Source organism: Brachyhypopomus gauderio, chromosome 3 (assembly GCF_052324685.1).
Source record: "Brachyhypopomus gauderio isolate BG-103 chromosome 3, BGAUD_0.2, whole genome shotgun sequence".
Taxonomy (NCBI): Eukaryota; Metazoa; Chordata; class Actinopteri; order Gymnotiformes; family Hypopomidae; genus Brachyhypopomus; species Brachyhypopomus gauderio.
Window position 1 is genome coordinate 832,688 of NC_135213.1, and position 20,972 is coordinate 853,659.

A 20,972-nucleotide genomic window follows, 5' to 3' on the forward strand; every position below is an offset into this window, starting at 1 on the left:
TCTATGGCAAAAAGAGATACGGTGAGTTTCTTCGTTCACTCTACAAACTTAGAATTTATTTATTTGACTCACAGCTAAAGCAAAATTTAAAAAAAAACAGTGAAATAAAATATAAGCTACACTGTCAGTTTTGTGTTGCATACTTTATAGGAGTTGCTCCATGGTCAGGCAGTCATTAGATTACAACTTGTTAATATCTCAAATCAAACAGACGCGAATTTAGACTTGTTGCAGTTTTAATCAACACATGAATGCCTGACATTTCTTGACACTTTACGGAAGCGAAACCCACAGAATATTGATGCAGTACTGAAAGACTGACCTCTGAAGAGCAAAGATGAGAGTGTGACACTCCTCTGCGTTTGAGACAGACCTCCAAAACACAAGCTGAACCCCAGAACAACACATACAAGTGGCTCTTGCCCTTGAGTACGCTCCGGTTTAGGTTCAGCAAGAGATCAGCCCAGGCCTCAATTCCTAGGCCAACACAACTACTATTAGTCCATACATATGCTGGGACAAGTTAAATCTGAGAACTATAGAATCACACACAAGACTTGGTGGACATGCAACCTGTTCCAGATCACATAAATCCTGTTGTGTGACTGTCGTGATCTGTTCCAGATTACCTGAAGCCCGTTGCAGAGGAGGAGCGGCGGGTGGAGGAGGAAGAGAAGAAAGTGAGGGAGGAAAAAGAGCGGATAGCCAAACAGCTGGCAGAGGGTAAAAATGGCTCATGTCCTGTATCACTGAGCACCAGGGGCCTGTCACAGGCCTCTCCATTTTAAACTGCCTCAGTCCAGATCTTAAGATGTGATTCAGTCCTAAGAACCATTAGTGGGCTGGTGATATGGTGAAAGCCTGTGGTTGTCAAGGTGTTTGTCTCCCTGTTTATTGTGTAACACTTTTTCCCCTTTTTCTCCACTCTAGCGAGCGAAGATACGATCTTGAAGTGAATGCTCTACAACAGACCACCTGTTCTGGATCCACTCCAGATTCCCCTGCACCTCTCACTCACCTTTTAAAAAGAATAATAGTTATATAAACTGATCAGTTGTCCTCAGAGCGTCTGAACGCTTCCGCTTGATATACTTGAACAAGCTTTTGAGTGTTTTGTGTTCAGAGATTCGGTGTCCCATCCCAGTGGTTTATCCATGCTAGTGTTTTCCTACCCACCCCTGACTCATCTGAAATCCACCCCCCAACCGCCCCCACCCTCCTGCAGTCCTCAGCTGGTTCACCTGTATCAGCCAGAGAGACCAGCATGGAGACCAGCATCCAAGCATCCACCAGGATTCGACAGCAGTGTACAAAATAGGCTTTTATTGCTCACATTTAAAAATTCCCCTCACCAATGTTAAACTGGGGTGATTGAGATTGGCTCTGAAGACCATGATTATTCTGATTTATTAATAAATAATGTTCATCCGATTGGATTTGTGGTTTGTGATTCATCAGAGCTGAGGTGAAAGCTGTTCTACAAGTTGGCTGTTTTCTGGAGGAATAGTGTTTATGGCACAGACTGTACAGGTCATGTGGAGCAAATAGCTTTAACTGGGATTACTAAAGTAGCTCTGCTGTCCTCTTCACATGTGGGGATAAGCTGGGGTTCTGAGTGTGTCTCCATCAGCAGTGCTCTGTGTCTATGGCTCCATTGGAGAGAGAGTTAGCAGAGGGTGGTGTGTGTGCATCCAAGACCATTGGCAGGGCAGTAAGTCAGTAGAGGCTAGTGTGTGTGTAGTGTTCCGTAGGGGAGTAAATCAGCAGAGGTAGGTGTGTGTGTCCTTCAGCAGAACTGTGTGTAGGGTTCCGTAGGGGAATACTCTCCAGCTCTCTCCCAGTAGTCCACAGCTCTGACTCTGTAGAAGCCACAAACCTCTCCGCTCTCTGAAGAACAACACACCAACAGACCTTCAGACAGGCAGAACTTCACACCAGCACTGGGTTACACAACAGATCTAAAGCCAGAGACTGTGGTACACAGAATCCTCATCTATTCTAAAGATCTATGGACCCTACTGTCCAATCTTATCCTCTGGACTTCGGTTCTGTGATGTACACTGAAGGTCAAGGGACACTGTACAACTGCAGGTATACAAAATGGCTCTACTCGGTTCCGTGGTTAGCATCGGCACCACAATATGATCCCAGAAGCAAAAAGAACATGGCTATCACTGCTCCTGTTCGTGTGCCTCTCGCTCTCTGAGGTCAACGGTTATCATCACTCTTAACCTCCAGAACCACATAAGAGTTTTTACCAATAATAATACAATATATAATAATTTTTTGCTTATTTCATCAAATCTGTGGATAATCCTACGTGATAATTCTTGAACGAGGCCTGCATCCAAGCAGATTGTCTAGAAGTTCACAAAATAGTGCATCTTCCTGCTCACAACCTAGATTCCACCCCCTGAGAATAACCCCCCTCTGAGATGAAGGGCAGGATCAGGCCTATGGACCTTCCTATGAACATGTGCATTAAGAAAGAGTCTGGTGAAGATCAGAGATCTAGTGACCAATATGGGAAAATGGTGCAAGTACAAACATTTACAACCTAAAGACGTAGTGAAGGCTCACCCGGGGAGAAGGTGTAAGATGTGAAGATCGTATCTCGGACATTTATCCTGTGAAATGTGGCTCCTTCTGGGGAAAACTCCACCTCATACGTCTTTATACACCTGCAATGATGTCCAGCCTCATGAAGATGATTCACTTTTACACCTGAGCCACACCACACACCTGAGCAGTGGAACTCAACTTCTAGAACAATCTCAAAAGGTTCTCACTTCGTGCCAATGCAGTGATCCTTCCAGATGATGAGCACCTGGCGTTTAGTGATGGAGATGAAGCGCAAACCATTCACCTACAGATGGAGAATTAAGACACAGCAGCATTAAGGATCAGGATTCACTCGTCTCATTTTAGAACCATGGACACACACACACTAAACATGGATAAACTCCATTACACTTTGGGATTAAGGCTCACATGCACAGGACGTCTGACAGAGATCTCTTAGTTAGAGACATACCTGGATCCCTCAAAACTGGACCAGGTGAATCTTTGTACCTGGTTATGTGTGGATATGTGCCTGCAAAATTCTGTCTACATGTGTAAATATCACCTTATCTGGCATTGGGTGTGTGTGTCCTTACCTGGCCAGGTGGTTGTGGTGGGCGGGCACAAACATGGATGAGCAGTAAGGACGGAATGGGGAGCTTCACCTTTAGAGTGAGAACACCCTGCGCAGGAAACGCCACAGGGCCCTGCCTCTGTGCATCCTGAACACGACCGCACACACACACACACACACACACACACACACACACACACACAGCTCTAGCAGTATATATAACTCCAGATCAGAGTGTGTGTGTGCATGTGTGCCTCCAGACCCCTGAGCTGTGTAAACTGCTGCAGTGTGGGGTAATCTGGGTTGTGTGTGTGTGTGTGTTTCCAGACCCCTGAGCTGTGTAAACTGCTGCAGTGTGGGGTAATCTGGGGTGTGTGTGTGTGTGTTTCCAGACCCCTGAGATGTGTAAACTGATGCAGTGTGGGGTAATCTGGGGTGTGTGTGTGTGTCTCCAGACCCCTGAGATGTGTAAACTGATGCAGTGTGGGGTAATCTGGGGCGTGTGTGTGTGTGTACCTCCAGACCCCTGAGCTGTGTAAACCGCTGCAGTGTGGGGTAATCTGGGGTGTGTGTGTGTGTGTGTGTACCTCCAGACCCCTGAGCTGTGTAAACTGCTGCAGTGTGGGGTAATCTGGGGTGTGTGTGTGTTTCCAGACCCCTGAGATGTGTAAACTGATGCAGTGTGGAGTAATCTGGGGTGTGTGTGTGTGTCTCCAGACCCCTGAGATGTGTAAACTGATGCAGTGTGGGGTAATCTGGGGCGTGTGTGTGTGTGTACCTCCAGACCCCTGAGCTGTGTAAACCGCTGCAGTGTGGGGTAATCTGGGGTGTGTGTGTGTGTGTGTGTGTGTGTTTGTGTACCTCCAGACCCCTGAGCTGTGTAAACTGCTGCAGTGTGGGGTAATCTGGGCTGCCCATCTGTTTCCACAACTCATACGGGTTACTGACGCTGTTGTCCATGTAGTGTGTTACATACATCAGATCTGTAAAACAACCCCCACCAGTCACACGCAACTATAGCCTGCATAGGACACTATGGGTGGAGTACACCGTCAGTTGAGTGTGACAGCAATTTGCTGAGTGTGTAACTCATCACTGACCCGTGTGTGCTGAATGTGTGTGTGTGTGTGTATATCTCATCACTGACCTGTGTGTGCTGTGTGTGTGTGTGTGTGTATAACTCATCACTGACCCGTGTGTGTTGAGTGTGTGTGTGTGTATAACTCATCACTGACCCGTGTGTGCTGAGTGTGTGTGTGTATAAGTCACCACTGACCCGTGTGTGTGGGTGCCCCAGTGAGGCGCAGGGTGATGATGTCAGAGGTGTTGCAGGTGCAGGTGTCTCTGCTGTTGTACAGGAGCGCTGTGCTCTGCCAGCCGTCCGCCGAGTGTGGCTGCGTCGGCAGGTGCACGCTGGCCAGTGCACCCACAGAGCCGTTGCCCCAGCAACCGTTGCCCCAGGAACCGTTGCTCCGGCGGAGTGGGCTCAGCACCTCTGCTCTCACCTGCTGCTCACCTTCACAGAACAGTAAAATAGGAGTCTTAGTAGAGCAGAACACTCCACAGAACATCACACTCTTAGTAGAGCAGAACACTCCACAGAACATCACACTCTTAGTAGAGCAGAACACTCCACAGAACATCACACTCTTAGTAGAGCAGAACACACAGAACATCACACTCTTAGTAGAGCAGAACACTCCTCAGAACATCACACTCTTAGTAGAGCAGAACACTCCACAGAACATCACACTCTTAGTAGAGCAGAACACTCCACAGAACATCACACTCTTAGTAGAGCAGAACACTCCACAGAACATCACACTCTTAGTAGAGCAGAACACTCCACAGAACATCACACTCTTAGTAGAGCAGAACACTCCACAGAACATCACACTCTTAGTAGAGCAGAACACTCCACAGAACATCACACTCTTAGTAGAGCAGAACACTCCACAGAACATCACACTCTTAGTAGAGCAGAACACACAGAACATCACACTCTTAGTAGAGCAGAACACTCCACAGAACATCACACTCTTAATGGAGCAGAACACTCCACAGAACATCACACTCTTAGTAGAGCAGAACACTCCACAGAACATCACACTCTTAGTAGAGCAGAACACTCCACAGAACAGAGCACTCTTAGTAGAGCAGAACACACAGAACATCACACTCTTAGTAGAGCAGAACACTCCACAGAACATCACACTCTTAATGGAGCAGAACACTCTCCATAGACCACCCTGCAAATGCCAGTGACATGAGATTAACTACACCAGGGAGAGCCCTGTCAGTGCTGATGGGTGGTACTCGCGCATCAATAGCTATGAATTCTTTTTGGGTCAGTAATTTAGGTGAGCTGTTCTCTACCAGTTAGCTCTCTCTGCTACAGTAACGCAAGAGTGAACAAGAAATACAAATACTGCACCTAACAGGGACAGCAGGCCCATGACAGTCAGAACTGGTTTCCGTAGCAACTGCACATGGGGTGGGTTTGTGTTGTTGACCTGGAAACGGGCAGTGAGGGTGCGCTGGGTGAACGGGTATGGGTGGTAACTAAGGAAGGCGTTGTCGTTGCTAAGCAGGGTGTAGTTGATGGTGTTGTTGTGATTGGCGATGAGCAGGTCCTGGTGTTGAGAGATCACCTACAGGGAGAGAATGACAGAGATAAAGGGGATAGCAGGGTTAAAATTACAAACGTTACAGTAATACAGGCCAAGAATCACTATACAAGGCACCTATGGGTCAAACTCAAGGTGGAATGTGCTCACCTTAACCACCATGGCAGCGTACGTGACATCAGCACGCCAGGTGAGGGGTTTATTCCAGCCTACCAGCGGGTCGGCCTCGTCGTTGTAAACAGGAAGAGAACGGAAAGCAGGAAACTTCTGCTGAACCTCATGCATCGTGGCTACTTCCTGCTGGAGGATGGCCAGTGTACTACCTCCACCCTGAAAACACCACCCCTCTTAGTTTTGGCATTACCAGTGGACTTTTAAAGTTTTTTTTAGATACACATGGATGAATTTAAAGTGTGTTGCAGACAGACTAAACTGAGACAATAATGATGATTACAGCCTCACTATTCATTCAAGTTCAGCAGTGTTATATCAGTTTTATTATTATTAAAATGCTACTGTTCCATAAGATGCAAAAAACAAAACACCATGGTACTGGCACTATTATAGCTTAGATATTAACCACACTGACCACACAGCCTCCACCATCCACCATATAAAAAAACACACAACTGCACACTCACAAATAAACACCCTACTGTATACTCACAAATAAACACCCAACTCCACACTCACAAACATCAAACTCCACACTCACAAATAAACACCCTACTGTATACTCACAAATAAACACCCTACTGTATACTCACAAATAAACACCCAAATCTACACTCACAAATAAACACCCAACTCCACACTCACAAACATCAAACTCCACACTCACAAACAAACACCCATCTTCCCTACCCTACAATACATAACACCAACTAAAAAATAAATCACATAAACACACACAAATGCGCACCCACACCCTAAACCACACTCCCACCCACACCCCATTACTTTCTTGTGCAGGGCGATGTAGTCCAGGCGCACTCCCTGTTCCTGGGTGAAGTAGTTGGTGCCGTTGTAGCAGTGCTGGAACAGGGCCCAACAGTAGGGGGAGCGCGGAGGGGAGCGGCAGGCGTCTCCAGGACCCCCCAACCTCAACGCAGGACTCGCCATGCGCAGCCCCTCTGAACACGCATCATAGTAGTTCAGGAAACCTGGGGGAGGAGCCAGCACAGGCTAAAGACACTGTACATACAAACAGCACAGATGCAGTACACTACAAACACAGTACAAACAGTACACACAGTGCATACATGATACAGACAAGATACAGAAGTAACTGTTCACAATGGACACACAGTACATATACATATACAGTACACAACAGTACAGTACAGACATGTAAATCACACAGTACCTATTTATAGTATGCTACCACATTGCTTTACACAACACTGCAGATAAATAAATAATGTAAAAATTATAAAACATTTACCTGCATTTCAACACTTTGAAAATAAGGTCTTTGAATTGTGAATTTAATTTTGAGACGATATTTCTCTGTGATTAAGTGTTTTTATTGTTGCCTTTGGCTGTCTGTGGTGTTCACTGCACTGTTCTGTCATAGATGGACGTACCTTGGATGGACATGCTCACATTGTCAAAGTCACGATTATTCGGCTCATTCCACGTCTCAAAGTTCCACTTGGAGACGAAGCCAAGTCCGTATTTATCTACACACACACACACACACACACACACACAAGTTCAGGACACACTACAACACATCCAGTCTAAGATCCGAGCGTGTTTATCCTAAACATACCTATGTATCTCTGAGCAATGAGATACACCAGTCGCCTCCACTCCACCACCTGGCTTTTGTTTTCAAAGTCACTGAAGGTGTTGGACACACTGCCCATCAGTTCAAACCCTGTAAAACACACCGCAGTTAGATCTCCACCTACTGTGGTCACTATTCCACAGAATATGCTAATGGACTATTTCCTCACTGAAGTCCTGCTGAGTGGTCTTACCAGGCTTTAGGTCGTTCTGCCACAGAAGGTCAACCAGCTGATCAAGGTAGGTGAAGTTGTAGTGATACTCTCCATTAATAATCCTGCGTTAACAGAAACAAACACAGAGGCTCACCATAAATAACCATGAACTGTGCTGCTTATTTATAAAAAGTCCAAAGTCTCATGAAAAACACAGCTTGACATCCGCTCATGAAACTCCGAAGGAGATCCTGAAGCGCTCGCGCGTCGCAGGACGCTCTATCGCGTGCTCACCGCGCGGAGACGAGCTCGAGCAGCCAGTGGATCCGCACCTGCTCGAGACCCCCGTGCGGCACGGAACCGACGAGCGCGAGATTCATACGCTGGTCTTCACTCAGGTCGTATACACGCGCGTCCGTGTGCGGTAAGGGCGGACTGCACAGATACAAACGACAACGACAGCCATGTAAACTTAAACACAACCGTGTAAAGTAAATAATGATAATGATAATAATGATAATGACAAACTTTATTAATCCCACGAGTGGGAAATTCAGTCATGTCACAGCCATGTAAACATAAACACAACCATGTAAATATAAACACAACCATGTAAACATAAACACAACCGTGTAAACATAAACACAACCATGTAAACACAACCGTGTAAACATAAACACAACGGTGTAAAGTAAATCACAGCCATGTCCCATGTCTCCTCTCAGGACACGTTAACGGGGACAGGAGTCTCACCAGAAGCCCGAGCTCGTCCAGAAGTGTCTCAGCTCCCGAAGGGGTTCAGCGACGTTGACCGACACGTCCACCGGACAACCGCAAACCGCGCGCAATCTTATCGAAATAACGACACAAAGCGCCCACGTTACTGCGCTCTTACAGCGCCGGAGGTCAGACATGTTGGCCGTTACCTCCCTGGTGAGTGACACCGGTTACCGGGGCTGTAACGTGCCGTTACACCGCTGTGGGCTGCGTTATAACCGTTATAACCGAGGCGTCACTTCATCTAACGATACATAACTGGAGGCTAGTCTTAGAAACTGATAACGTCTCAGCACACAACTGACTAGAACAAGGTTTGCGGTAGAGAAATGTAGGTCCTCTGGTGGGTTACACGACTACATAAACTAAAACGAATGTAAATATTCTCAGTTACTGTTTTCCAACTGTTGCTTCTGTCCAGTCTGTTCAAAACAAACTGACGTCATCGAAAAGGGACAAGACGTCAAGGGTGCAGAGAGGAAGCGACTGAAACTTGCCATTCACACACACACACACACACACACACACACATCATCATCATCATCAACAACAACATTATCCAAGGATTCAGAAGAGGACAGTGCTGGAAATAGCTAGACTCTCAAGCTCCCAGGTCCCTGGTAGAGGACCCGAGTCTGAAGGAGGGAGGCCATCGAGAGGAGTGTGGGTGGAGATCGTATACAGGTGGATGTGTCTTCACTGGTCCATAATGACACATCACACGGTGACACAGACTCATAGTACACGTTTCAACGCCTGTGATATCAGAGTGAAAGTTCACTTGAAGGGTGTGGTCCAGGAAGGGTGAACTCTTGAAGGGTGTGGTCCAGGTAATGTTACTGTGCATCATTTCACTAGAAGGTGCCCAACCTTAGTCCCACCACCCTATTCTCAGGAACCCAAAACTAAGTGAGGACTCCTATTGTCAAATCATCTATTGAGTGGAGGTCCTTTGTATCTGACTATGTGACTCGTGTAAACACTTGTCACACTGAAAGCGGAAATGCAAACAGTTCCTTTTAAATGATACGCAAATACACTGATCAGAAATCACTGAGCAGTGATTGAGCCCGACTTCATTTTAGTGCTAAACAGCTTACACATTAGAACTAACCATATTAGTGATACTGTATACCCAATTATATCTGCTGCATGTGTAACGTGGTTAGCATGTTTCTTGCAGAACTAGACAGCTAGTTAACCACCGAAAGATTCTGCTGTTTTACAAAACGTGCTCACTCGCAGATGTGTCAGTCTAGAACTGGAAACCGAAACTTAAAATAGAATCACAGCTTTATAAATATCCTCTAGGTGACAGTATTTCCAAGTCACAATAACATTACTATTTATGCCTTCTTTATGAAGAGCAGAACAGTTAGCACTGCTGAGTGTAATCTCTTGAGTGTAATGTTCGAATGTAATTTCTGAGTGTAATCTCTTGAGTGTAATGTTCGAATGTAATTTCTGAGTGTAATCTCTTGAGTGTAATGTTCGAATGTAATTTCTGAGTGTAATCTCTTGAGTGTAATGTTCGAATGTAATTTCTGAGTGTAATCTCTTGAGTGTAATGTTCGAATGTAATTTCTGAGTGTAATCTCTTGAGTGTAATGTTCGAATGTAATTTCTGAGTGTAATCTCTTGAGTGTAATGTTCGAATGTAATTTCTGAGTGTAATCTCTCACAGCGGACAGCCTCTCAGTCAACCAAGTCTCTGCCCCGTCCCCTTAAATGTGCCCCAACTCCAATTTCTATTACCACAAATAATCATACGCAAGTGTTTCATTGTGTTTTATAAACTATGGATAAAACGGATCAGGACAAACGGTGACATTCCGACATGGTTTATTTAAAAGAAATTAAGTCACAAGAAAATTACTTTCCTTAAAATACAACTCAAATAGCTCGATTAACCACAAAGTCTTTAAGATGGTTCCATTCCACTGCCTGTACAATACACTTCACAATCCTACTATTTTCAAATAACTTAAATAACTCACTTTAAAAGTGCAAATTCATAATTCATACATGGCAACTCCATGGGTAAGACAACAGTCAATGGTACAGTTCACATTTCTTCTGTGCAATAGTAACAAGAACGTCTTTGTGTGTGTGTGTGTGTGTGTGTGTGTGTGTGTGTGTGTGTTAGAGAGAGAGCGCGCGAGAGGGTGTGTGTGTGTGTGTGCGTGCACATGTGTGAGTTTGAGAGAGGGGAGAAGGACCAGAGACAAAACTCAAAGAGCACAGGGGCAGGGGATAGGGTAGGGGGGCAGGGTAGCAGGGTGGGGTATCTATGATTTCTGTTCTGTTCCGGTGGCAGTCTGGGGGGTGCTCTCTGGTTTCGCAATTTGATAGGTGATGAGATACTCTGGATAGGCCTGAAAAAAAGAAGCCATTAAGGATCACTTCACAGTACTAACATGTGCTCAGAGGATCATGCCACAGTATTAACATGTGCTGTGTTTGTATGTGGATGTAATACCCGTGTCACTAGCTGAATGTGACTGTGTGTGTGGGATGTACCTGCTCTCCGCGGTAGATGACGTACTCTGCGTAGGCGAGGCCGTTCACGCTGGGTCGCCCAATCACAGAGTGGTGGCCAGGGGGGGCGTGGGCCATTTTCATAGCACTGAACTGGAGAAAGGACTTTCCCAGAGTCACCCTGCAGAACAGCATCTGCCTGTAACACACACACACACACACACACACACACACACACACACAGATAGGAGCTGCTGTTACCCTGGTTACTGGCGATGTGGTTAGAGGAGCTGACTGTTCCTACTGGACTGTACAGGCTCTGGCCTGTGGGGGGCGCTCTCACCGGTGACACAGGTAGCAGGAGCGGTCTTTGTGAGTGGGGCAGCCCGTGCCCCCGCCAATGCCGTACACATACTGGTTACTCTTGGACGAGTTCTCGGCGAAGTAGATCCCTGCTCCGAACATTCCTCCAATGTAGGCGTGTCGCTCATCAAATCCTTTGTGGATGATGGCGTTTATAAACGGTGACCCTGGACAACCAACACAACCAAACCAAATACCAGATAAGAACAAACTTACCCAAAGAATATAAATTATCAAGTTTCCCCAACTTACAGAATTAATAGCAAAACTGGCATGGGTGTCAAAACATTTAGCTTGTGTTCACTGTCGGGCTGGTGTGTTCATGCAGGTTGGGGCAGCAGCATACACTTGTGGTGGCTGGAAGGAGGGGCTTGAGGGCAGCGCTAGGCTGGAGGAGGGGGTGGGGTTTTGCTGAAGATGGGTGGGGCAGAGGGTGGGGTTTTGCTGAGATTTGAGCGGGAGTTTACCATGGAAGAGCATGCGTTCGTTGTGATGGTTATGGTTCTCATCTGCAATCTCCTTCTGCCGGTGTGTGTATCGCTCACGGAGTTTCTTATTGACCACCTTCTGGATCTGTGCGCACGCACACACACACACACACACACACACACACACACACACACACACACACACACACACACACACACACACACACACACACACACACACACACACACACACACACACACACACACACACACACACACACACACACACACCATAGATCAGTCCAGGCCCACCATTACAGAATTCCTATACCTTTACATGAACAGTCAACAAGTGCATCCATGACAACCAAACACAACCCTGGTGTACTAGGACAGACGCAGACATGTCATATCATTAAGTTTAAATTCTTAACGTTATTTAGAGCACTGAGATCCTAGGCTTGTTGAGACTACATGTCCAGACCTGCTGTGACTGAGACCATGTTTACAAAGTCCTCAGTGTCCTTGGTTGGCAGTTCAGTAGTTCCACACTCTGGTGTTCAACACTTTAGTGCTACACGCTGATCAGCAATTCAGTAGCACTGCACACTGATGCTTAGCAGATCAGTAGCACAACAGTTCAGTAGCGCTACATGCTGAGTGATCTCACCTTGATGACGTTGTACCTGCTGAAGACCCCTCCTGCGTTACCACCATCTCTGTGTTCACGGATTGTACTCTGCATCTACACACACACACACACACACACACACACACACACACACACACACACACACACACACACACTTAGCTATGTGCAGTTTCATTTTTCTGTATTTCATTTTGCCCAGGAAATATTCAAGACCTTTATAAGAAGAAACAAATTTTATTTAAGCCACAGATAAACAAACATGTGAAAGTACCAAGCTGGTAGGAAGTATGTGTACATATTTGTGTGTGTTTACCTCCTCCTCGACAGACTGGAACTCCTTATCATCAGGTGGCAGGTCGATCAGCACAGTGCCCTGGGCCGTGCAGTGGAAGGCCAGGTATGGGTTAGCACCTACACACACACACACACACACACTTTATTCTAAAGTGGACAGAATGTCAGTTAACCACCGCCAGCTATTAATAATAATAATAATAGCAATTATAATAATACAGTCTGTCCTGTGTCAAGATTTAGAGATCATGTAGCTCCTGCAAGAAACTATACCGAAGGAAGACGTGTGTATATAGTGGTGTGTGTGTATAGTGGAAATTGTGTAGTGATAAATGTGTGTGTCAAGTGTGTGCACATAGTATTAAATGTGTGTATATATGATAAGTGCGCGTGTATAGTGTTAAGTGTAGGCATATATGGTGTGTGTATATATAGTGTTAAGTGTGTATAGTGTTAAGTGCATTAGTGTACAGTGTTAAGTGTGTGTGTTAAGTGTGTGAGTGTAAGTGTGTGTACATGCACTCACTCTGCTGCCCCCCCAGCACTCTCTCGATGCCTTTAATGAGTTTGTGTCTGTGGCCGTAAGCGTTTATGCCGATCTCCTTCAGCTCCTCATGACCCATATCTGCCAGAACATCCAGGGTGATCTACACACACACACACACACACACACACACACACACACACACACACACAGACACACACAGTGAGAGAGAACATGGTTTAAAAATGTGCACCTGCTGGGTGGGGTCTCAGCAGGTGTGTTCCTGTCTCGCTGAAGGACAGTGAGCTGATTTTGATACCTGCTCGCGCTCAAAAATGTCTCTGATGTGTTCCAGACCCAGACTCTTCAGAAACTGACTGATGTTCATGTCCAGCACAGTCACTGGAGAAAACACACACACACACACACACACACACACACACACACACACACACACACACACACACACACACACACACACACACACACACGGTCCAGAGCATGAAAAACCGCACTACATGTACATTAGAACATCAGCCTTTCACATTACCCCCATATTTCCCCCCCACCCTCTCTCTCCATCTCTCCCCCCTCACCCTCTCTCTCCATCTCCCCCCCCCACCCTCTCTCTCCATCTCTCCCCCCTCACCCTCGCCCTCTTTCCGCTCGGTCCCGGTGGCTCCGTCCGCAGGTCCGCTGGCCCCCCCTGTTGCTCCTCCACTCGCCCCTCCGTTTGCCCCGTCGCTGAGGGGCCCTGACAGGTTGTCAATGCTGGAGGCGGCGGAGAGGCAGGAGGGCGTGGAGGCGGGCGAGATCAGGGTGGCACTCAGCACCGTGGCCTGGGGCTTGAAGCAGCTGGGCAGGGCGTCGGGCGGCATGGCGTCCATCAGCAGCGCTCGGATATCGTCAGCCTGGAATGTGGGCGTGGTCAGAGTGTGCGGGTGGGGCAGAAATGTAGATGAGATGCTTTCAAATGATCACCGATTACCATTTCACATGGCTAAATTTAAGCTAAATTAAATGTATTGTTTACATGGACACAGTTCAGGTACAGTGGGTAGTCGGGTTAGTGTACTGCAGCTCTGTGCTAGAAGAGGTGTGGTTTAGCAGTGTAGTGTGGCTAGTGCAGCAGCATGCTAGCGCATGTTAACAGCTAAGCCTAGTGCTAGCACAGGGATGTTCCGGAGCCAAGTGTACTGCTAGTCGTGTGGTGTACGTAGAGTTAGTGCTGACTGTGATGACATTAGAACAACGATGTATCGCACCTCCATGTTAGCATAGGGCTAGCACATTGATATACTGTGAAGTGTTAATATTAACAGTGATATAACCTGGTTACATGTTAGCATAATGTTGTCACAATGCTGTACTGTAGTCAAGTGTTACAAACTAGTAGCTAGCATGGCAAGCATAGTGCCGAATCATGGCTGTGTTAGTAGTGTAGCGATAGTGCCGTGTCATGGTTGTGTTAGTAGGGTAGCCACAGTGCCGAATCATGGCTGTGTTAGTAGTGTAGCCACAGTGCCGAGTCATGGCTGTGTTAGTAGTGTAGCCACAGTGCCGTGTCATGGCTATGTTATTAGTGTAGCCACAGTGCCGTGCCATGGCTATGTTATTAGTGTAGCCACAGTGCCGTGCCATGGCGGTGTTAGTAGTGTAGCCACAGTGCCGTGCCATGGCTGTGTTAGTAGTGTAGCCACAGTGCCGTGCCATGGCTGTGTTAGTAGTGTAGCCTAGGGTCCTGCACCGGGTCGGGTACCCGCGGGTACCCACGGGTACGGGCAAATGGATGCTGAAACGGGTGGGTTTTACACATACCGATATTTTACGGGTGGGTATGCGGGCGGGTAAGTTAAAATACGGGTGGGTATGCGGGCGGGTAAGTTCAATAAGTGGTCATTTTTAGTAGGCTTTTATTTGCTACGTAATGAACATAGTGTTACATTTTGCCTGATTAGCGCCTCCCGATGGTGGTGGCGAAGCTCAGGGGAGCTTACTTATACCGTAGCTCCGTTGGCCAGAGCGGGCTGAACTTTACTCTTCACCTGTTCTGGGGTAATACCCAAACTTCGGTTCTTTTCCAGCGGAAACATGAGCAGAGGCTGGTTATAACGCAGTACCGGGCATTTATTGTAGCTTGCTTGGTGGTTACAAAGCTAAATGGGTGGCCGTGCTAGAACAAGGAAAAATGACGAGAGAGAACTTGGCGTTTAGGATTTGTGATCCAAGAGCGCAGAACGCAGCTCAAACCTGGGACTGTGGACGATATACTGTTCCTGCACAGTAACCTAGCATAGATTTGTGAACCTATGCGATTTTATTTAGTTGTTATACTGGCATTTATTCCCTCTCGTTTTGCAGTTGCTAATTTTAGATAGGAATAGCCATACTGTTCCTGCACAGCAACCTTATATTTTATTTTGTGTTGTACTGACGTTTTTTCAGAGGCGCATTGAAAAATAAAGTGCTCTATAGGAATACTTTCGATTTGTGTGATTTTTCACGGGCACGGGTGGGTAACGGGTAGAATATTAACGGGTCCGGGCGGGTACGGATTTAACTTTGAAATAGCCACGGGTTCGCGGGCGGGTGGGTGCTGTACTCTGCGGATATGGGTGGGTACGGGTCTCAAAAATCGGACCTGTGCAGGACTCTACTGTAACCACAGTGCCGTGCCATGGCTGTGTTAGTAGTGTAGCCACAGTGCCGTGCTATGGCTGTGTTAGTAGTGTAGCCGCAGTACTGTACCGTGTCTGGCTGTGTTAGTAGTGTAGCCGCAGTACTGTACCGTGTCTGGCTGTTAGTAGTGTAGCCGCAGTACTGTACCGTGGCTGTGTTAGTAGTGTAGCCGCAGTACTGTACCGTGGCTGTGTTAGTAGTGTAGCCGCAGTACTGTACCGTGGCTGTGTTAGTAGTGTAGCCGCAGTACTGTACCGTGGCTGTGTTAGTAGTGTAGCCTGCAGTACTGTACCGTGGCTGTGTTAGTAGTGTAGCCTGCAGTACTGTACCGTGGCTGTGTTAGTAGTGTAGCCGCAGTACTGTACCGTGGCTGTGTTAGTAGTGTAGCCGCAGTACTGTACCGTGGCTGTGTTAGTAGTGTAGCCGCAGTACTGTACCGTGGCTGTGTTAGTAGTGTAGCCGCAGTACTGTACCGTGGCTGTGTTAGTAGTGTAGCCGCAGTACTGTACCGTGGCTGTGTTAGTAGTGTAGCCGCAGTACTGTACCGTGGCTGTGTTAGTAGAGTACTGTACCGTGGCTGTGATAGTAGTGTAGCCGCAGTACTGTACCGTGGCTGTGATAGTAGTGTAGCCGCATTACTGTACCGTGGCTGTGATAGTAGTGTAGCTGCAGTACTGTACCGTGGCTGTGTTAGTAGTGTAGCTGCAGTATTGTACCGTGGCTGTGTTAGTAGTGTAGCTGCAGTACTGTACCGTGGCTGTGTTAGTAGTGTAGCTGCAGTACTGTACCGTGGCCAGGTCCAGTGCTGTCTGCCCCTCCTGGTTCTTCATGGTTGGGTCAGCGCCGTGCGCTAGCAACAGTGCACACAGCTGTGTGCGACCCTTCTGTGCCGCCTCGTGCAGCGGTGTGAACGCCCACTTATCAGTTGCATTCACACAGGTGTTGTACTTTATCAACAACGCCGCAATGTCCACATGCTGTTGGGGAGAGGGGGAGACAGGAAGAGAGGGAGAGAGTGAAATAAAGAGATGGAGAGAAAGAGATGTGTGAACCTACTGGGCAGGTTCAGTGGTCTGAACGTGTGTGAACACACTGGGCAGGTTGAGGCACTGCCAGCTGGCATGGGTGCACTGACTGCTCTCACCCCATAGGAGGCAGCATTGTGCAGCGGGATCAGGCCTCCCTTATCCTGCGCGTTAACGTCAGCTCCATGCTCCAGAAGATACTCCGCCACCTCCAGGTTATTGTAGCCAGCTAACACACACACACACACACACACACACACAATATCACATTAAACCAGGTAAGAAGTGTGTGTATGTGTGTGTGTATACGTGTGTATATACATGTGTGTGTGTATATACGTGTGTGTATATGCGTGTTACCTGCCAGGTGCAGAGGGGTGGAGTTCCTCCCCTGTGTGTCTCTGCAGTTGATGTTGTCTGGGCTGCACAGTTTCTGCACGCGGGCCAGACAGCCTTTCTTGGCAGCATCCAGCAGGGCGGCGTCACCGCGCAGCAGGTCCTGGATGTCCGTGTCTCCGTCCTTCACCATGTCCAGAGCCATGTTCCCATCACGGTTTTTCTTCGACGGGTCCGCTCCGTGCTACACAAAACACAACACAGCCACCCTGAGCTCAGCTCCCAGCCCCAACTCAAAACTGCACTGTGTGTGTGTGTGTGTGTGTGTGTGTGTGTGTGTGTGTGTGCGCAGACCTTCAGGAGGAGTTTACAGATCTCGTATTTGCCCTTGGCCGCGGCCTCGTGCAGGGGCGTGAACTTCCACAGGTCAGCGACGTTCACCGAGGCCCCGTGGCGGACCAACAACTCTGCCACCTCGTAGTGGCCGTAGGAGCAGGCGTTATGAAGAGGAACCAGACCGCTAAGATGGAGACATGGGGGACAGTGTTGAGTGGTGGTGTGTGATGGTGATGGTGTGTGTGTGTGTTGGGTGGTGGTGTGTGATGGTGTGCTTGTGTTGAGTGGTGGTGTGTGATGTCTGTTGGGGTGTGTGTGTGTGTTGGGGTCCTCACCCTTTGTCCTTGGCGTGGACGTCTGCACCATGCTGGAGCAGGTACTCCACCACAGCCACGCGGTTGTAGCCCGCAGCAAAGTGCAGTGGTGTGGAGTGACGCCCTTCCAAGTCCCGACAGTTCACGTTCTGGGGAGAGCAGAGTTGCTGCAGGATACACACACACACACACACACACACACACACACACACACACACACACACACACACACACACACACACACACACACACACACACACACACACACAGGTTCTTTCACTTTCAGGGTCCCTATGTTCACTGTCCACTACATGATCAACATTGCAGGGCAGAGGTCATCAGTCACACACACACACACACACACACACACACACACACACACCTTCACTGTGTCCAGGTCTCCAGCTTTGGCTGCCTCCAGGAAGCGGTAGTCCACATCAGAGTTCCGTGTTGGGACGTTTTCTGCAGAACACAGTATCAGATATCTGCAGTGTGAAAGCCATGGCAGCGTGCAGGGACATAAACACAACTACGTCTGTGGGAAAGTCAAGGACGTGGAGCTGGAGGTAGTGGGTAGTATAGTGGAGTAGTACAGTGTAGTGGGTAGTATAGTGGAGTGGGTAGTACAGTGTAGTGGGTAGTATAGGATAGTGGGCCATTTGGTATAGTGTAGTCGGTAGTATAGTATAGTGGGCCTGTAATATAGTAGCATGTAGTGTCATGGGGAGAAGAGTATAGTGGATGGTATTACGTAGTGGGTAGTATAGTGATGTTACCACTAAGTATCTGTTGCACAGCCTCGTTTCCCATCTGAGCAGCTGTGAAACCCTGCAGAGAGATGATTGATGGGTCGGCTCCATAACTAAGCAACAAGCGGCAGGTCTGAATGTGTCCCGCGAGAGCCGCTCTGTGCAGGGCGGTCTGTCCCAGAGTGTCTACTGCATTCACCTACACACACACACACACACACACACACACACACACACACACACACACACACACACACACACACACACACACACGAGTGTAAGTGCACATACAAAGAAACACACATTAGTTTGCTTTTACAGGAGCAGACAACGTGTGTGTCTGATTAGCACTGAAGGGCTTTAAGGCCTCTGTGATGTTGGAGGCCTTGTGGCAGTATAACCACAGAAAACTTCCAGATCTATGCACAACAACTGTGTCCATATTGTGAGCGCGTGTGCTGTGAGTATGTATAAAGTGTGTGTGTAAGGTGTGTGTATAAGGTTTGTGAGTGTGTGTAAGGGTGTGTGTGGAGTGTTGTGATTGTGTGTAAAGCAGTGGGGAACCGTCAGGGCCCTCTACGCCCTCTCAGAGGGCCTAAAATATTCTTAAAATATATAAATATATATAATATAATTTATCCAATTTTATTTTATCTACTTACAGTTTGACAATCGACATCTAAACAATTACAAAAATATGAGCAAATAAATTATTCACCCGTGTCTATTCATTCTGTGTTGGAAGGTGAGGGGTTAAGTGGAAGCCTGTGAGCCTGTGTCTCCCCCTATCAGGACTGTGATGCCCGCTGTTCGTTTACAGAGGGCCTGGCAGTTATAATTCAGCGCAATACCAGTTTCAAATGACAGCAAAATTGACCAATCATATCTTCCCTCTTAGTGGGCGGGCTTAACTGTATGATAATTTCCGCCCGCTGTGGCGACGCTAGCTGTCGTTAGCATACCACCGCTAGCTAGTTTCGATTCATTCCTTTGATATCCTCGTGCGCGTTGTTTACATATTCGGCTTCCGAGGAACACGGACCTGTGAACCTTATTTTGTTTTGAACCTTATTTTGCTCAAGAAGTTATCTGGTATATATGTTATTGTTTATTGCATTTTTAAAGCTGTACTGTCGTCTCAATTTTTTTTCTTTATTGCAGTTAATTAGGAGAGGAAACTCTTTTTTTTCGGGGGGAGGGGGGGGGGGGTCACGGTTCGCTACTGGTGTAAAGTGTGTTGTCAGAGTGTAATGTGTAGGTGCTGTGAGTGTGTGTGGTATGTGTGTGTCTATGTATAAGGTGTGTGTATGTATGGATAAGGGGTGTGTGTGTGTGTGTGTGTGTGTTGTAAGTGTGTGTAAGGTGAGTGTACAGAGGTTGGACAATGAAACTGAAACCTGGTTTTATTTATTAGTATGGTGTAGGGCCTCCTTTTGCTGCAAATACAGTGTCAATTCATCTTGTGAATGACATACACAAGTCCTGCATGGTGGTCAGATGGATTTTAAGCCATTCTACTTGCAGGATAGTGGCCAGGTCACTTCATGATGCTGGTGGAAGAAAACGTTTCCTGACTCGGTCCTCCAAAACACCCCAAAGTGTCTCAATAATATTTAGATCTGGTGACTGTGCAGGCCATGGGAGATGTTGAACTTCACTTTCATGTTCATCAAGTCAATCTTTCACCAGTCTTGCTGTGTGTAATAGTGCATGGTCATCCTGATACACGGCACCACCTTCAGAATACAATGTTTGAACCATTGGATGCGGATGTGTGCATAAGGTGTGTGGTGTGTGTGTGTGTGTGTGTACCTTTGCTCCATGCTTCTGCAGAACCTCCAAAACATCATTATGAGCCCGTTCAGCAGCTACATGGAATGGAGTCATAAAACTACAGAGAGAGAGAGAGAGAGAGAGAGAGAGAGAGAGAGAGAGAGAGAGAGAGAGAGAGAGAGAGAGAGAGGAGAGAGAGAGAGGAGAGAACAGGAAAGAGGAGAGAACAGGAGAGAGGAGAGAACAGGAAAGAGGAGAGAACAGGAGAGAGGAGAGAATGAGGGACAAATGTGCAGGTGTCATCTGTGTTTGAGTTTTACTTTCACTTTCTTGTAGGATCGGCTGGTTTGTCTCTGTCTGTGTCTATGAATGTGTGCAAATGTGCGGTGTGTGTGTATTTGTGTGAGTGGTGCGGTGTGTGTGTGTGTATTTGTGTGGTGCGGTGAGTGTGTGTGTATGTATTAGTGTGTGGGGTGCGGTGAGTGTGTGTGTATGTATGTGTGTATTTGTGTGTGTGCTGCGGTGTGTGTGTATTTGTGTGTGTGGTGCGGTGAGTGTGTGTGTGTGTGTGTGGT

At 47.4% G+C, this 20,972-nt stretch overlaps 2 protein-coding genes across 4 annotated transcripts in view; both read right to left on the reverse strand.

Moving 5' to 3' along the window:
• Positions 1-1,033: 1,033 nt before the first annotated feature.
• Positions 1,034-8,928, reverse strand: idua (alpha-L-iduronidase). Of its 2 annotated transcripts, XM_076998776.1 has the most exons (14): positions 8,463-8,927; positions 8,004-8,144; positions 7,749-7,831; positions 7,538-7,645; positions 7,350-7,445; positions 6,724-6,926; positions 5,914-6,093; positions 5,571-5,787; positions 4,413-4,652; positions 3,998-4,119; positions 3,159-3,284; positions 2,790-2,866; positions 2,581-2,681; positions 1,034-1,887 (listed from the first exon to the last, which is right to left on the reverse strand). In XM_076998776.1, exons 1-14 carry the CDS (start codon positions 8,621-8,623, stop codon positions 1,787-1,789), a joined length of 1,956 nt encoding a protein of 651 aa, XP_076854891.1. In that variant the 5' UTR covers positions 8,624-8,927; the 3' UTR covers positions 1,034-1,786. The 2 variants fall into 2 exon arrangements, with proteins under 2 accessions (XP_076854891.1, XP_076854892.1); XM_076998777.1 differs by lacking the exons at positions 1,034-1,887; positions 3,998-4,119 and having other exon boundaries at positions 8,463-8,928.
• Positions 8,929-10,311: 1,383 nt separating this feature from the next.
• The window catches only part of tnksb (tankyrase, TRF1-interacting ankyrin-related ADP-ribose polymerase b), a 20,707-nt gene continuing 10,046 nt past the window's right edge, over positions 10,312-20,972 (reverse strand). For both annotated transcript variants that reach the window (XM_076998770.1, XM_076998769.1), the window contains 17 exons: positions 20,437-20,515; positions 18,652-18,823; positions 18,258-18,337; positions 17,897-18,042; positions 17,580-17,745; positions 17,250-17,469; positions 17,009-17,118; positions 16,653-16,841; positions 13,835-14,096; positions 13,505-13,587; positions 13,228-13,348; positions 12,721-12,818; positions 12,426-12,500; positions 11,795-11,900; positions 11,308-11,494; positions 11,007-11,163; positions 10,312-10,861 (listed from right to left, as the gene is read on the reverse strand). In XM_076998770.1, the coding sequence (XP_076854885.1) occupies positions 10,775-10,861; positions 11,007-11,163; positions 11,308-11,494; positions 11,795-11,900; positions 12,426-12,500; positions 12,721-12,818; positions 13,228-13,348; positions 13,505-13,587; positions 13,835-14,096; positions 16,653-16,841; positions 17,009-17,118; positions 17,250-17,469; positions 17,580-17,745; positions 17,897-18,042; positions 18,258-18,337; positions 18,652-18,823; positions 20,437-20,515 (2,338 nt within the window). In that variant the 3' untranslated portion in view covers positions 10,312-10,774. The remainder of the gene's footprint in view (positions 10,862-11,006; positions 11,164-11,307; positions 11,495-11,794; positions 11,901-12,425; positions 12,501-12,720; positions 12,819-13,227; positions 13,349-13,504; positions 13,588-13,834; positions 14,097-16,652; positions 16,842-17,008; positions 17,119-17,249; positions 17,470-17,579; positions 17,746-17,896; positions 18,043-18,257; positions 18,338-18,651; positions 18,824-20,436; positions 20,516-20,972) is intronic.